The 16538-nt window shown below is 35.0% G+C and overlaps 2 protein-coding genes across 3 annotated transcripts; one reads left to right on the top strand and one right to left on the bottom strand.

The window, feature by feature from the left end:
- The first annotated feature begins 1389 nt into the window (after window positions 1–1389).
- Window positions 1390–5578, top strand: gamt (guanidinoacetate N-methyltransferase). Of its 2 annotated transcripts, none has more exons than XM_077202689.1 (6): window positions 1390–1724; window positions 3448–3593; window positions 3699–3762; window positions 4890–4957; window positions 5034–5144; window positions 5235–5578. In XM_077202689.1, the coding sequence occupies exons 1-6, from the start codon at window positions 1550–1552 to the stop codon at window positions 5373–5375; spliced, it is 705 nt and encodes a 234-aa protein (XP_077058804.1). In that variant the 5' UTR covers window positions 1390–1549; the 3' UTR covers window positions 5376–5578. The 2 variants fall into 2 exon arrangements, with proteins under 2 accessions (XP_077058804.1, XP_077058805.1); XM_077202690.1 differs by lacking the exon at window positions 1390–1724 and adding an exon at window positions 2645–2762.
- Window positions 5579–7037: 1459 nt separating this feature from the next.
- On the bottom strand, window positions 7038–16211 carry ndufs7 (NADH:ubiquinone oxidoreductase core subunit S7). The gene is made up of 8 exons (XM_077202688.1): window positions 16155–16211; window positions 15379–15415; window positions 15054–15122; window positions 14821–14938; window positions 12762–12941; window positions 12575–12621; window positions 12366–12454; window positions 7038–7280 (listed from the first exon to the last, which is right to left on the bottom strand). The coding sequence occupies exons 1-8, from the start codon at window positions 16168–16170 to the stop codon at window positions 7183–7185; spliced, it is 654 nt and encodes a 217-aa protein (XP_077058803.1). The 5' UTR covers window positions 16171–16211; the 3' UTR covers window positions 7038–7182.
- Between the last annotated feature and the right edge of the window lie 327 nt (window positions 16212–16538).

The raw sequence follows: 16538 nt of genomic DNA, 5'->3' as shown, positions 1-16538 counted from the left end.
TAAATCTGACAATATTGGTTGTGAATTTGTCCGAATAACATAGTCACATAACCTAAGCAGTACAAAGAATAAGCGCTTAATAATGAATTTAAACATTGATAAAAATGAATTCATTCAGATATCTCAGTTAGAAGATCAAATGTTGTTGTGTTTGCTGCTCACAGAATGTGAATTGTTACATGCAAAGAGATACATTAAGATGTTGCCGCAGAAAACAGATGTGCCTCAGTATCAATTTTTTAAAACCATTTTGTAACAACAGGAATGTTGAGTATGCAAGTAGCCTTAAATTATTGACAGAAATATTGACGAAAACTAAAAAACTGTGGCTGTCCAGCATGTAAATAGTTCAGAAAGTCCACTTGTTCTGAACAATTGCACAACCTTAAAGGGATAGTTTACACAAAAATGGTTGTTCCAAACCTGTATGAGTTTCTTTCTTCTATTGAACACAAATGAGGATATTAACCAGGCAGTTGACGGTAGCCATTGACTTTCATATAATTTTTTTCCTACTATGGAAGTCAATTGCTACTGTCAACTGTTTCATTATAAACATTTTAAAAAATATCTTTATTTGTGTTCAACAGTAGAAAGAAACTCATATGGTTTGGAACAACATGAGGGTGAGTGATGTCATTAGGGTTAATATGAAACTACACTCTTCTTGAAACTACTTACTCGCACACATACTTGAAAAAGTATTACAGTAGTACTAGTGGGGTTTTTTTGGACAAGAATAACAGAAATACCATATTTTGTACATGTGTGAATGCATGATATATATGCAATTATTCAGTACCATGACAATGGGGTCCAAATCTAAGAGCACTATGGAAATTGGTTCTATTTTGCTTTTTGTTATTTATTTGCAGCATAATTTGTGTGAAAAGTTAAATCAAAAATTATTTTGACAATTACTTCGTATTTGTTCTGTCCCTATTTTGCTTTCATGACAGAGTTCAAGCTGAGATGAACTTGTGCAAAACTTTATGACCCCGTCCAGCATGATCTGAGCATAAGTGTTCTTCAATGGAACAAAGCATATCTTACATTTTGTACAAAGGTGTTCACAAATTTGTGTATTTGATCGTGACCTACAAATAGTGCATAATATTAAATATGTCTTAATCATTTTATTTCCAGTTTTAAATCAGATGTTGAGTCCCAGATTTTCAATGTGGTCTCAGACTTTTGCACAGCATATCAAAGTGCCATTGTATTATCATCTCACACAATCACTGTACCATGATTCTGCCACATGGGAATGCATAACCATGGCATTTAAATAGTGAAGAACAGTGAAGGCTACAGCTGTTGGGTTAACCATCATGAATCAGAAGCTGTTCCAGCTGTCTAGCAATCCATGTGAGAGTCCACCCCCTTCTCAGTGGACTCCTTATCAACACTCACTCTTTGACTACACAGATTCCTGCACAATCAGCAGTTCTTTAAATATATAACACTCAAGTCACGGCAGAGACGATCTCTTCAGCCTCTGCGCGTTTATACACACCACGCCACAACTGTCAACATTCAACAATCCACCATGTCCACCGCACAGCCGATCTTCTCACAGGGCGAAAACTGCAAACAAGTCTGGCATGACGCTAATGCTGACTACAATGCAGCCGACACACACCTGGAGATCATGGGCAAACCCGTTATGGAGCGCTGGGAAACTCCATACATGCATTCTCTTGCAACAGTTGCTGCATCTAAAGGTAATTTCCTATTAAATTCTTGATTCGGGTGAAACAACAACAGTAGGCAGTCAATGCGTGTTTTGTTTTTGTTTTCAATTAAAAACGACTTAATTGCAATATTATATTTAACATCACGCAGACGTCAATATGATCTGTCGAAAACTTTAAACTTTTGAAACAAGACGTGTTTTCAATAACTCAATAACAGAGCTATTCGCCTACTATGGCGAAGGGAATCAGATTCTTGAACGAATCATTCAGTTGAGTCGAATCTTTTTAACAACCCGGTTTAGACGATTCGTTCGTGAATCGGTCTCTAAGCGGTTCGCAAGTCAAAAACTCACCAAATGATTGAACAGTATTTGTCCCAAAAAGTCCGAATATGCACATACTATGGTATGCAGGCAGGAATCACTACGTCAATAAAGTGAATGTACCCGCAGTATTTATGAAACAGTTGAGAACAAATAACATGCTACACACTACCAAAAAGCATGTGTTTCTATTTAGACACACCTATCAAATTTAGTACATGCTCTTATGGTCTGTACATGTCCACTTGATGTTGTTTAACATCTTACACATTTACCAACAAAATAGTGTTTGAGCAAGAAGCGACTAAATTAATCAACTTAATCGTAAAACCATAATAAACACCCGTATTTGCCTACCTTTGGCTATATTAGAACATTTTCGAGAATGTATTACCTCCGAGATGACAATGTGATGACGCAAAGCACCGCTAATAGGTTTTAAACGATCTGTTCGAAAGAACCGATTCCGAAAATGAGTCTTCCCCTCACCACTATGGCGAAGAATTAGCTTATGAATATTAATGAAATTGCTGATGTTGCTTCTTAACCTTCCTGGAGCCCCCAGTGCCTTTACTACTTTATTAATATTCATCACCTACATACGCCTTCATCACATTGCCCGAATAGAGTTAAGTACGTTCACGTTGTATTCGTGAGATAAGAATGCGTTATCTGTGTGAATGTGACACAATTGCTTGTGTGACGACGACAGGTGCAAAACTTCCCCACGCAGAATACAGAGGTAAAATAATAGTAAAAAGTTTACCGTTAACTGAATTTGATTCAGATTCTCTCACTTAGCTTAACCACGCCACGAGACGGCGTGTATGGCTGCATTCAATTGCAGTGCATTGCCTGAATATATTAACTTACATTAAGTAAAGTTAGTCCAGGCTAACTACGTTTCATGACAATAATGTATGTTCATATTTATACAGAGCAAGCGTCACATCAATGGATCACAATCTGAATTTCTAGAAATGCCATTAATTTGAGAAGGGCTGGTCACTCAGTAGTGTCCTCTACTTTGCTCATGATGTCTATTTTTACTCTTCACTGAAATATCACCTCTTGCAACTCCAGGGGCAGGACCTTTCCCATGACCACCACTCTGTCATTAATATCTGCCATAGTAAGATTTGTGTGTAAATCTTTCTATGCTAGGTATGAATGAGAAATATATATGTAATAATATAATGTAATGATATATGCAATATACTCTATATGAACCAAGCATGAATCAAACTTAATTAATGTTTTTTGGCTTACATAAGTCAGACTTCCACAGTAAATATTCCATGCCAAATATGCATGATGCACAATATATGCACTTAATGGACAAAAGGCAGCTGTAATGAGGAGCAATAAAGTATTAATAAGAAATCATAAGCATTTACCAACGTGTCTCCTCTGGCTTGGGAATGCAGGTGGAAGGGTGCTTGAGATCGGCTTTGGAATGGCCATAGCAGCCACTAAAGTGGAGTCCTTCCCCATCGAGGAGCATTGGATCATTGAGTGTAATGATGGCGTATTCCAGAAGCTACAGGAATGGGCCAAGAGTCAGCCACATAAAGTAAAGCAAAACACATCCATGTCGGATATTTGTATATTGTGTTTGGGCTATTATCACATGTCACGAAGCAGTTAATGACTTATTAAACTGGTTTTACTTGCATAGATTGTTCCTCTGAAAGGCCTGTGGGAAGAGGTTGTGCCAACCCTACCTGACAATCACTTTGATGGTAAAATTATTTTAATATTTACTATAATGTAAGCAAAATATCTTTTAAGGATTGTTAAAATTGGTTGTTAGTTCAAAGGCAGTGAAAAGTGTTGTTTACCTTCCCATGATTGCACTTTAAAAATAAGAAAATATGCATTACCGTTCAAAAATTTGGGTGCAGCAAGATGAAAATAATACATTTAATCAATAAGGATGCATTAAGTTGATCAAATGTGGCAGTAAAGACATGTATATTTTTACAAAAGATTTATATTTTTAAAAAAATGCTGTTATTTTGAACTTTCTGTTCATCAAAAAATCCTGAAAAAAATGATCAGTTTGCCCCAAAGAATATTAAGCAACACAGCTGTTTTCAACATTGATAATAATAATAATAATAATAATAATAATACACGTTTATTGAGCACCAAATCAGCATATTATATTGATTTCTAAAAGATCATGTGACCCTGAAGACTGCCACATGATCAGGAATAAATTACATTTTAAAATATATTAGAAACATAATAAATATATATTATTTACTCCTAATATAGTTATTTGTTGTTTTTAATTACAAAAAATAATATATATATATATATATATATATATATATATATATATATATATATATACAGGCTTGGTGAGCATTTTGGTAACATTAGGTTAAAATAAGGTTCATTAGTTAACATTAGTTAATGCATTAACTAACATGGACTAACAATGAGCAATACAGTATTTGTTAATCTTTGTTAATAAAAAATACAGCTGTTCATATTAGTTCACAGTGCATTAACTAATGTTAACAAGATTTTAATAAAGTATTAGTAAATGTTGACATTGACAAAGATTAATAAATGCTGTATAAGTGCAGTTCATTGTTAGTTCATGCCAACTAATAAACCATATTGTAAAGTTTTACCGACGCTTCTTTCAAAAGCAAAAAAATCTTACCAACCCCAAACTTTTCGATATTGTAAATTTGATCTAATAATATACTGTATGTAATATATTAAATTACAAAGAAATAAAGAAATATATACTTTGACAGAGCAAATGTGTAGGCTATTTATGAGTATTATATTAAGTTGCAATTAAGAAAGTTGTGACAAATCTGCATATATTGTGATTGCCTTCCAATCACAGGTATTCTTTATGACACGTATCCTTTGTCAGAGGAGACGTGGCACACACATCAGTTCAACTTCATCAAGGTTAGTGGACGGTTAAATTGCAGTTTAATTTCGTGTTAACTGTCAGTGATCACAGTGTCCTGAACCGTGTTCTCAGGGTCATGCTAACAGACTGCTGAAGCCTGGCGGTGTGCTCACATACTGTAATCTCACTTCCTGGGGTGATCTGCTGAAAAATAAATACAATGACATCGACAACATGTTCCAAGTGAGTAACTGAACTCAGGACACAATTTTTTACAACTGTAATTCTATCCATCCCATTGTGCTCTGGTCTAACGATGCACTTTTTTCCCAGGAGACACAAGTTCCCCGGCTGCTGGAAGCAGGATTCAAGAAGGAGAAGATCAGCACCACATTGATGGACATCAGTCCTCCCAGTGAATGCAAATACTACTCCTTTAAGAAGATGATCACACCGACTATTGTTAAAGAATAAGAAAACAAACTGCATTCAAATCATTCTATTGTTCATTTTCTCTGAAACTTCGTTTCATTTATCTACAAGTGTGAACTGCATCAAAATCTCAAAATTACTAGAAAAAGGTTTTTTATAAATCACCATGCATAGTTGTGCCATTCAACAACAGTCTTTAGTCTTTTTTTGATTGTACTGCTCGAAAATAAACACTACGTAATTTACATATTGTTAGCCGTTGTGCTTCCCAACAGACACTTTATTTATCATTGGGGAATTCACTTTTTTCAGGTGTTGTACCCGTGCCCTGAAGGGTCCGGGAGTTTGTTTTGTTCGAAAACGTCATTGCATTTGTCAAGATTACAACAGGAATTTAGGGGTTAAGCAGATTGAATCACGTTTTCACAACACAACACACTTGTAGATTATGAATTAGGCAGTTATTAAACGGATAGTTCACCCAAAAATGCAAAAATGCTGTCGTCATGCACTGAACCTCAAGCTGTTCTTAACCTGTATGAGTTTCTCTCTTCTGAAAACACAAAAGAAGATATTTTGAAGAATATTGGTATTCTTCAAAGTATCGTCTTCTGTGATCAGCAGAATTTAAATTTTTGGGTAAACTGTCCCTTTAAAAGTGATTTTCCTGTGTACTGCGTTTTGGAAAATGTTACCCCTGCAGTCCTGAAGAGCCTAAAGACCGGCTGCTTTTGAGAGTGCATCAGTCTCCTTAAGAAGAAGAAGATATGCCAGCAAACGGATTTCTCTGACAGTGTGGGTGTTGTTTACTAAAACAATAAAAAAAAAACACTGTGAAAAATTTAAACTAATCAAAAAATTTGAAAAGTTGCTTTAGTAAATAATTGAAAAAAGTACTAAAATTACTAACTGAAATAAGAAAAATAATGAAAATGATAAAAGTACTTCAAATTTGAAAACATAAGCAAAAAAATAAAATAAGCAAATTTAAAATATTAAAATATTATAATAGTATATATACATATATGAGTATTAAAGTTTTTTTTACAAGTCCCAAAAATAAATTAATATTTCTTGCATTCATATTAGCATTTTTTCTTTTTGATATTTGTGTTTTAATTTTGAGCGGTTTTGTAATTCTCAATTACATACAATTATGATAATGACACTTTACAATAAGATTCCATTTGTTAACATCACTTATCTACAGACAAACTAACAATGTAAAGTACTTCATTCTTTTACTATCATTTTTTAAAATGACAAGAATTTGGGGGAAATGTGCTAAAAACAATGCAGAAAGGTTACACTTCATTTTAGGATGTCTTTGTTAGTGTATTAATTATACATTTAAATACAGAGTAATATTAATTAACAGCATTACTAGAGGGTTAGTTGCATATAATTATTCATAATTTACTGTTATTACTACAGTAAATATCTGTAATGTACTTGTGTAACAAAGACAATAAAATAAAGTGCTACCCCTAAAAAAAAAATGTAATGGTACATAAAAATGGGCTTAATTTTCCCGAATGAGGAGTGTCCGACCTTATTATAAAAAGTTTGACCTGAATGATTATTTGTAGAGCAAGTCTTTACAGAAAAGACAACGATAACTACTGCACCACAATGATAAAATACAAAAAAATACAACTGGCAAAGAACGCAATCGGCATCAAACAGAACTCAGGGCACTCAGCGTTGAAGCAGAAAGTCTTTAATTGTAGCTACAAAGAGGAGGAGCTTCACTCAAACCAGAGCAGCTCCTGAGAAATCAGCCTTCTGAGCAACAAATGACCAGTATTAAATAAACACTTCAGAACAGACACAGAAACACAATCACACCTCACTTGCGATACCAAATTCTCAGTTTCTTTTCTCGCTTGATCTTCTTCTGTAACTGCAGTGTTCCATAAAGCAGAGCCTCTGCTGTGGGAGGACAACCTGGTGGGACAGACAGACACATTACTAGATGACATTTTATTATCAGAAAATTCTGATAAAGGCTAAAGGTTGATCTTTCAGAATTTTAAAGTGGTTATGTGATGTTTCTCAAAGTTTTCTTGTAGTGTGTAATGTATCTGTTTGTTGTGCATGTACAAGATCTGCAACATTATAAACCTTGTAGTGTCCCACAAAGGGATTTATTCTATCTAACAGAGAACTACGGTGGCCGAGAGGTGCAAAACAAATCACAATTATAAAAACAAAACAACAAGTCAGAAAACCCAACGACAATTCAGAAAACAAAATAACAATTCAGAAAACACAATAACAGTTCAGAAAACACAACGACATTTAAAAGAAAACTGAAAAGGTCGGTACATTTTGAGAATGGCAAACTTGTCGCTGATTGGACGAGACACCTGTCAATCAAGCTTTACAGGAATTAAGAAATTTGTGATCAACTTTGTTTTGATGCACTAAATGCGAAAATTGAACACATTAAACATTACTTTGAAGAAGGAAATTCATATGCCGTGATTGTGGACATGCTGGTGAAATACCATGATATTAAAACTATTTACAAGATTACTAAAAAACATTTACATGCGCTTCATGAGGCACACACGCACATTTGCACACACACGCAAGGTCTCTCGCTCTCGGTCTCTACCTCTCTGCCGTGCGCTACACGGTTTGGAACTCGCGAGCTCTAGATTCTCTAGAGCTCCGAATTTTTAACTAATTTGCGGGAACTTCCGGGAGACTTGGGATGTCTACATATAAGATAAAACGTTAAATTTGAGGTAGTAGACATATTTCTCTCGGTTGTTTAGTTTTCTTAACTTTATATGGCATGGCGCTGTGCTGCAGAACTGGGGATTCCCTCAATATGTCATTCTCCAGGATTCCTCTGCGGTCAGGACACTTAACTCTTAATGTACTAATACAGTGATATAAAAGACCAATCTCCCACCTTATTGGGGATGTAGGTTAGATACAGGAACAGGCAAGTGGACTCAGAATATAAAAACTTAACGCACAAAGTTTCACGCTAAGCGATTCCCAGTAAAATACTGGCGTAAAGTTGGCGTGACACTGGATTTTAGATATTCACACATTTAGGGACCGTCTCTAAAGTTACATATATGATATTGGTACACACGTCTCTAACTTCAATGGCATCTGAAGAGATTTAGCCTGGTTAAAACCAGACCCTTCTCAGTCACAACTGAGTTAGGGTCTGGGGAAGGTTCATTCACAGCTTATTTCCAAAGGGGCGTCACCAACGGACGTCGCTCAAATGCCTCTGTAAGCAATTGCATAGAACTTAAAACCAAAAATCAGATCGATCATCCTCTTGTAAAGCCCGCCTCAACGTTTGTGATTGGTGCCTCGATTTGGAGAGATTGGAAATGAGTTTGAATGGGCTCTTCGCCAGACTAACTTGCAGAGCCAATCTAAATTTGCCGGAAGTTCGTCTGGGTTTTCCCAGGCTAGAAGAGAATGACTTACAGTCATAAAATGAACTGTAAAGTGTTACTTGACAAGTTTTCACTTGTCTGGCGCCCAAAAATTTTTTTCCTAATGGGCAGAAAACCAATGAGGAAGTTAACAGGAAAATTAGATATGTAGATTTAACTTTGATAGTAGGGAATGCCTATATTTGAGTAAGGAATGTTGCGGCAGGTAGGACTCATTTACGGCATTACCACCAGCAAATAAGTAGTAATATTTAATAATAGGCGTTGTGTAATATTGAGTGATATCGTATATTGTCTTAAGAAAATAAACAATATCTATGTTTTCTTTCTTTGGCTTTCCGGTTTTATCAATTATAATAAGACTTGAAAGACTAACTTGAATAACAACTATTATGCTGATATAATGTATTTTAATGAAAGAGAAAATGAATAATTTAATTATAAATATTGTATTATATTGTAGTTTAATGAAAAACATATATAAAATAATGATGTATTCTCTCTATGGCTTCTAGGGTTCAACAAATGAATTACACTTGAATTGTTATGATTTATGACCGCTAAGTATTAGGGCTGCATGATTTGGGAAAAATGTCATATTGCGGTTGACTGAGGTCAATATTGCGATATGCGATATAATAAACAAATGGTTTCATGAGTCAACTTGCTTGGTTCTCAAGAAAAATGCACACACACAGATTAGTGATAATTCTTAAATGTGTATTTCTCAACTCAAACAAGCAACAACAACTAAATGATTGATAACACCTATAATGATCAATAAGCCTTTGATGTCTGGATGAAAAAAATCTTTAGTCAAGAGCAGTGAGCGTTTTCTCTGTGTCCTTTATTCTTTGATTAACTTTAAGGACAGAGAGAATTAGACAATAAATGTGCACTGTCCCTTTAAAACCAGCCGCTGCTGACAGAGACGCGGATCTCACACGCACCTCATTCTCTAACAAGTCACAACTCTGTACGTTCATCATAAGACTGCTCTTATGTTATGAAGATACTCGACAAAAAGACATTTTGGCATAATTGTGTGTGTTATTGTTCGTTCAAGCGCGAAAGAGAAGTGTATTCTGGCGTGCTGTCTTGTGCGCACGCATGATACTGGCGCGCGTCTTTCTGTGAGTCACATTCAGGACATTCACAGGCAGCGCGCTCTTTTTTTATCTTGTCGCGCATGAATGGTTTACACGCATTTGCATGAATAAGAGCGGGATCATGTAACACTCGCCAAATGATGACAAAAATTAACAGATGCTGCGTTAATAGCCCTAATTTGTTTAGGCTATTTAATTTAAAAACGCAGCATTTTGCATCATATAATCTCATAGGTTTAATCGTGCAGCACTACTGTGTATGCCTAATAAAACGCTTTTTAATGAATGAAAGAAAACAAAATATATACATTATAATAAATAAATAAACAGATTCCTTCTATGGCTTCCAGATTTCAACAATACAATTACAATGACATTGTTAGTGACTAGTATCACTGCAATGAATTTTTAAATTTCTTAAATGTGTGGTTTTATGTGCACTGTAGTGACCAGTAATCTGTAGCTAACAGAGCAACTCACGCTCTTTTTTCCGCTCAGTAAAGCACATTCCACAAACATTACAGACCTACTGTACGTTTATATAACACCAAATATACTTCCCTTATTCGGGATATTCTAAAACGCTTAACGTGGCTTACTGCACTAAGACAGTGATATTAAAAGACCAAACTCAGTACACATCATATTAATAAACCATACTATGTATAAAAAAATAAGATGAGCCCAGAATATGAACGCAACGCGTTTAATTACACATTAAGCGTTTTCCTCCCATAGAAAACCGTTATAAGAAAACGCTTAACGTGGCTTACTGTAGGCTACTAAGGCAGTGATATTAAAAGACCAAACTTAGTACACATCATATTAATAAACCATACTATGTATAAAAAAATAAGATGAGCCCAGAATACCATTATACCATATAATAAACCATTATTTATAAAAAAAAATGCGTCCAAAATATGAACGCAACGCGTTTAATTACACGTTAAGCATTTTCTTCCCATAGAAAACCGTTATAAGAAAACGCTTAACATCCCTGCCTTAGTAGCCAACAGTAAGCCACGTTAAGAGTTTTCTTATAACGCTTTTCTATGGGAGGAAAACGCTTAATGTGTAATTGAACGCGTTGCGTTCATATTCTGGGCTCATCTTATTTTTTTATACATAGTATGGTTTATTAATATGATGTGTACCGAGTTTGGTCTTTCAATATCACTGTCTTAGTACAATAAGCCACGTTAAACGTTTTCACGTTAAGCGTTTTAGAATGTCCCCATTATTCACAAGACTAATTTACAAGAATCTGCGTGTAATCTGTAACTGACTGTCACAAAATTTTTCAGAAGGAGGAGCTTTGTAGAAATCATCGTGTTTCAGACAGACCGGGAATAAAAGTACAGAAATAATGTACAGTATAGGGCTGTCATTAATTATTATTTTGAAGATTAATCGAAATTTTTTTGTGTTTTGTGGTAAGAAAAAAAGACCTGAGCAAACAGTAGCCTTTAAAATGACATATATATATATATATATATATATATATATATATATATATATATATATATATATATATAATGAGGCAATAATATTTGGTTCAAATAAATTATCAAAAGCAAGTAATAATATGGTTTTATAGACCAACACCGTTAAAATGCATAATATAATATACAATATATACAATCATCTTATGTACATTACGTATTAGAACAAATGCCTGCAGAGGGCACCAACGGTGTGGTGTTACACTTCACAGCAGATCAAATCCTTCTTTAATATTGGCCAAACAACATTTAATTAAAACGTTTCCATAATCTTTCAAATTTGGCAACTTCTTTGTGATAGAAATGCTACAGCCACTAATTTCTTGAACGAGAACATGAAGACAACTAGACATCAGAGCTAGAACTAGAACTCAGAGTGAGGATTTAAACTTTTATTTCGAAATCACGATGAACAGCTCCTATTCTCCTGTGTTGGCATTGGTTTATAAATGATTTACATAACAAATATGCTGAAATGGCGCACACTAAGTTCCCAGATGAGCGTTAAAAGCAACACAAACTCTCAGCATATGCAGAGATGTAAATGATAACAGTTCATGTGGAGCAGAACGGAATCGCTCTGAGACGCACGTAACCTTCACGCAAGTAAATAAATATTATAAACTCACAGGGCATAGATTTCTTTAACTGAATCACAGCCTTTGTGAATTCACAATATGCGTATAGTTTTTAAATGATTTTAATACATGGTGCAACCTTAGAAAATGGTCTGATAATGCGGTTCATGGATTCCTCGTCCGTGGAATGTGCCACTACTGATAATTTTCCGGTTACTCGATACGGGTAAATTGCAATCGAGGATTTTTTTTTAAACGAGTATTCGAATTTAATTGAGAAATTGTGTACAGTATGTGAAAAATAATGTTTTTTGAGCATTAAAGCATTTTAACTTATTCTATTAAACCCATTAAACAAAATAATGAACTTTTAAAATAGCATCGCATGACTCCTTTAAATGAAACACACCTGGGACGTAGATGTCCACTGGAACGATGCGATCACAACCTCGGACCACAGAATAAGAGTAGTGATAGTAGCCACCACCATTAGCACAGCTAACGCAAGAAAGAAACACATCAGATTTAGTAAAAAACAACAACAAAGAAAACAAAACTAAACATAATATGATAAATTGATCAATTATGAAGTAGGCAATGAAAGAACTGCTATATTACCTTCCCATGGAAATGACGTATCTGGGCTCTGGCATTTGATCATACACCTGTTATCAGCAAGACATTCAGAAATTACAGTACCAGAACAGTCATTACACCCAAGCATAAAAAGAAAATGAAACCTAGTCGCCAAAATATAATGAATAAATGCAATAGAAGTTTATTCAGATTGTTATAGTGCAAATACCTTCCGCAATGCAGGGGCCATTTTATTGGTAAGTGTCCCTGCAACTATCATGACATCAGCCTGTCTGGGACTGGCTCTGAACACGACACCAAACCGATCCATGTCATAACGCGGGGCGGCCATGTGCATCATCTCCACAGCACAACACGCCAGGCCAAAGGTCATGGGCCATAAGGAGCTCTAAAATACAAACAGAAATTTAAAGAAATGTTCATTTAACTGCCATAGAAAGGGAATCATTTGTCTACTTTAAAACTAAAGTAATTGAATTAAAAATAATTATTTTTCACAAAAATAAAAAGTTGAAGTACGTCGTTTCTGCAACACTAGTGCCACCTAGCAGCGGAATTACAAAAATAAAGCATATTTCCAAACAACCTTGCAAGAACCCCTTTCGCGTGTCGTGCTGAGAATCACAAACTGAGAATCACAAACACAGCTCTGGGTGCTTGTTAAGACGTGGCTCAAAAGGTAAAAGTAGGTCACTTTCAATTAAAGGTCTAACATATTAGGAATACTTTTAAGATGTGTCATGAGTAAGCAATTGAGTCAGCTATCACTCAGTGTAGAGCAAATGTGAGAGTCTCGCTTATAATAAACCCACAGTCTTTACAGTATCTGCACCGGCGAATGTTTTGACACTGTTTGAGGCTTTGACTGAATACGTGAAAGTAAACATTACAAACTGATTCATTTGTCTCTTTGAATGGGTGGATGATGATGCTGTATGGTATTGAAGTGTCCATTGTAGTGCGTAGCATCGCACCCCCTTCCCTTTGGTGTGTTTATGACCCGTTTAAGGCAGACCCGTCGCTATGGGCGGGCCATAGGGTGCCGGGCCCGCCCCAAAAAATGCTTGTGCCCCCCCACTTTAGGCACAGATAATTTAATTTTAATATTATCATAGTTGCTAATTTTGTGTTGCATTCTTTATCATTAAAACGTTAAAAATATAAAGGTGTGATTTTATTTGATTGATGGGAATCTACACTGCAACAGCCTATCACGGCCTTACTAAAAATAACGTTAGGCTACGTACGTGACGTACAACTAAGCCGCTCAGTTACTGCGCATTTTGGAAAGCTGTTTCAAAACGAGTTTTCCCCGGCATACTCGCTTCAGTTCCTTCCGAGTGGAAGAATACTTCGACGAGGAGGTTCTGCTCGGAGAAACGCCGCCTCCCGCTGTACTGACAGGAGGGACTGGAGAGAGGACAGCGCTTCCTCCACTCAAAGTACCGGTAGATTCAAAGTCTCTGTGCGAGTGTATGTGCGTGTGTATGTCTCATGGCAATGCATATCTCTCTGTTGACTGCTTTAAAATGCAATGTTTGAGAGATGCTTCTGGTTTTACATCTAATATGTTATATAGTCAAGTGTTTTATGGATATTCATAACATTGCTTCTATGTAATGTGGTGTAGGCTATAGGCGACCTGGTCATATTGTGGTTGGTTAACGTTATATGTTTAAAAGTGATGATTACGTGCTGCGTGACTAGAGTTGATTATTATAAATATACGTAGGCTAATAATAATTGTGCCCCCCCATGCATTTCACATGCCCCCCTTAAGACTGAGGTCTGGCGACGGGTCTGGTTTAAGGTCTAAATTTAGGCAATTTTGGTCTTAATGTTTCTACCCAAACAGGTAGAAAAACTATTTCAGTATGTCAAATATTTGGAAACAGCAGTCAAGAAATGAACAGACTTTAACTGCTGACTGGCTAGTAGTAAATTAGCAATAAACTGGGTTAGGAGAATCTATTTGAACAAAAAAAATCAGACATACTTCACCTTTAAGCGGAATAACTGGTTTTAACATGATATGTTTATTGAGCACAAAATCAGCATTTTTGAATGATTTCTGAAGGATCATGTGACACTGAAGACATGAGTAATGATGCTAAAAAATTAGCCTTGCCATCAAAGGAATTTTACATCAGAAAAGAGTATATTACAGAAAACCGTACTATTTCACAATAATGATCAAATAAATACAGCCTTTGTGAGCATAAGCGACATTCAAGAACATTTTTGTAAATGTGTAAAGAGTTACGTACTCTGCGTGCCCAGTTGACCAGGTCATCCAGCTTGGTGATGACGTATTCACCCTTACTGCTGACTGCTGAAGCTGGTTTTAGTGCCAGAGCTGTGCTTTTCTCTCTGAACGGGACCAGACTGGAAAGAAGGGTGAGCTCAGTTAATAATGAAAACAACTACTCAATGTAATAGTTATTTCATAATTACCCAGGATGGGTGACATACAACTATAACAAAACCATTCAATTCACACCTTGAGGAGTTTTCATCCTTTTTATCTGTCAGAGGAACCTTTTTATGAACAGCAAACGATGAAATGGCCCTACATCAACACAACATCAAGAAAAAAAAGATATTACAACATTTGTATACAATTTGGAATTATATATATATATAACGATAAACATTATGTACTTAATATACAAAGGTAGCATGTTATTTCAAATATATTGTTATTGCCATCCATAAAGATTGAGATTTATCTGCAGAACACTTGTCAAAACCTCATCTTAATCTTTTATATTCTTTCAAACCAAAGTTACAGTTTAAGAAATCTTTAAATCCAAATCAAAACTTACCTTACATTAAAGGAGCCAAGGGCGGCTAGGCGGGGAACTGAAAAAACAAAAACGTTACTTAAAAGTTATTTGATCTGGTTCACATAAGTAAGTAAATATATATATATGTATGTATATATATATATATATATATATATATATATATATATATATATATATATGTATGTATATATATATATATATATATATATATATATATATATATATAACATCTGTCAGTCTAGTAGAGTTGAATCTCAAGAAAACGGCATAAACAAACTTGCACATACCAGCAAAAAATAAAAACAACACCACCACTAACAAACAAATAAATTAAAACACTGCTCATTATGTGGTTAAAGATTTATTTAAGGCAAAAATATTTCAATAATTGAATACTTGAGCATTATTTATAATATGTATAAACTTTGTGACAGTGATTTCTGTTGATCACTGCATACCGCCTGACCAAAGGGCATTTTTTGATTTTATTATTCTGAAAGTAATATAACATATCTTTAATATCTTAAATTTAATCTTTAATCTGTAAATAATGCGAGTTGTCTGTATTTGGTAACGTTAAGTAAGCGAGTCTCTGATCAAGTCATGTTGAGTAACAAGGTCACTCAGCGAGTAAAGTCCTTCACAGCACGACATAATTCATTTACCAACTGAAGATGCGCTGTAATTAATTACACCTACTGCACTCAATCTATATGATGCAGTAATATCAATACTGCGTTATGCAGAGGCTTTAAATCGTCTAGAACCCAGCTCGTTTACTATGGTTTACTCACCCATCAACGCCGCCATCTTTGCATAACATCCACTTCCGTTCCGGTGGTAATCCGACTTCCGCCCTGTCAAACGAACTCTTATTTTAAACCAAATGAATAAATTACAGCACTGTACTATCACTGCACTATAGTACCATATTATTCACATTTTTAAATACTATTATGTAAATTATACACAAAAAGTAATTAAATTATGTAACCTATAAAAAATATACTAACAAATAGCACTAAAAAGTGCAACAGGAATGGCTTGTTATTAGTTTATAAAGCTGTAAGTAGGCTATATATGTCATTTTGTATTGTATTTGGGTCATTCCTGGTATTCTACCTTTTGTTCATCATAAAATGTATAAAATCAGTTCTTAAACTCAGTTTCAAAAATAA

This window comes from Siphateles boraxobius, unplaced genomic scaffold (genome assembly GCF_051911475.1).
Source record: "Siphateles boraxobius isolate OS27281-9 unplaced genomic scaffold, OSU_SipBor_1 5, whole genome shotgun sequence".
Classification (NCBI taxonomy): Eukaryota; Metazoa; Chordata; class Actinopteri; order Cypriniformes; family Leuciscidae; genus Siphateles; species Siphateles boraxobius.
The sequence above is the reverse complement of the archived record's forward strand: the minus strand, read 5'-3'. Positions and strand labels throughout refer to the sequence as shown.

What these genes read in the sequence shown, in the direction of transcription:
- gamt (XM_077202689.1), top strand. Translation starts at nt 1,550, where the DNA reads ATGTCCACCGCACAGCCGATCTTCTCACAGGGCGAAAACTGCAAACAA. An exon ending in AACAGTTGCTGCATCTAAAG is followed by an intron (nt 1,725 to 3,447) that starts GTAATTTCCTAT and finishes TTGGGAATGCAG; the next exon opens with GTGGAAGGGTGCTTGAGATC. An exon ending in ATCAGTTCAACTTCATCAAG is followed by an intron (nt 4,958 to 5,033) that starts GTTAGTGGACGG and finishes CCGTGTTCTCAG; the next exon opens with GGTCATGCTAACAGACTGCT.
- ndufs7 (XM_077202688.1), bottom strand. An exon ending in TGGTCAACTGGGCACGCAGA is followed by an intron (nt 12,942 to 14,820) that starts GTACGTAACTCT and finishes TTTGTATTTTAG; the next exon opens with AGCTCCTTATGGCCCATGAC. An exon ending in AGTGGACATCTACGTCCCAG is followed by an intron (nt 7,281 to 12,365) that starts GTGTGTTTCATT and finishes CTGTCCCACCAG; the next exon opens with GTTGTCCTCCCACAGCAGAG.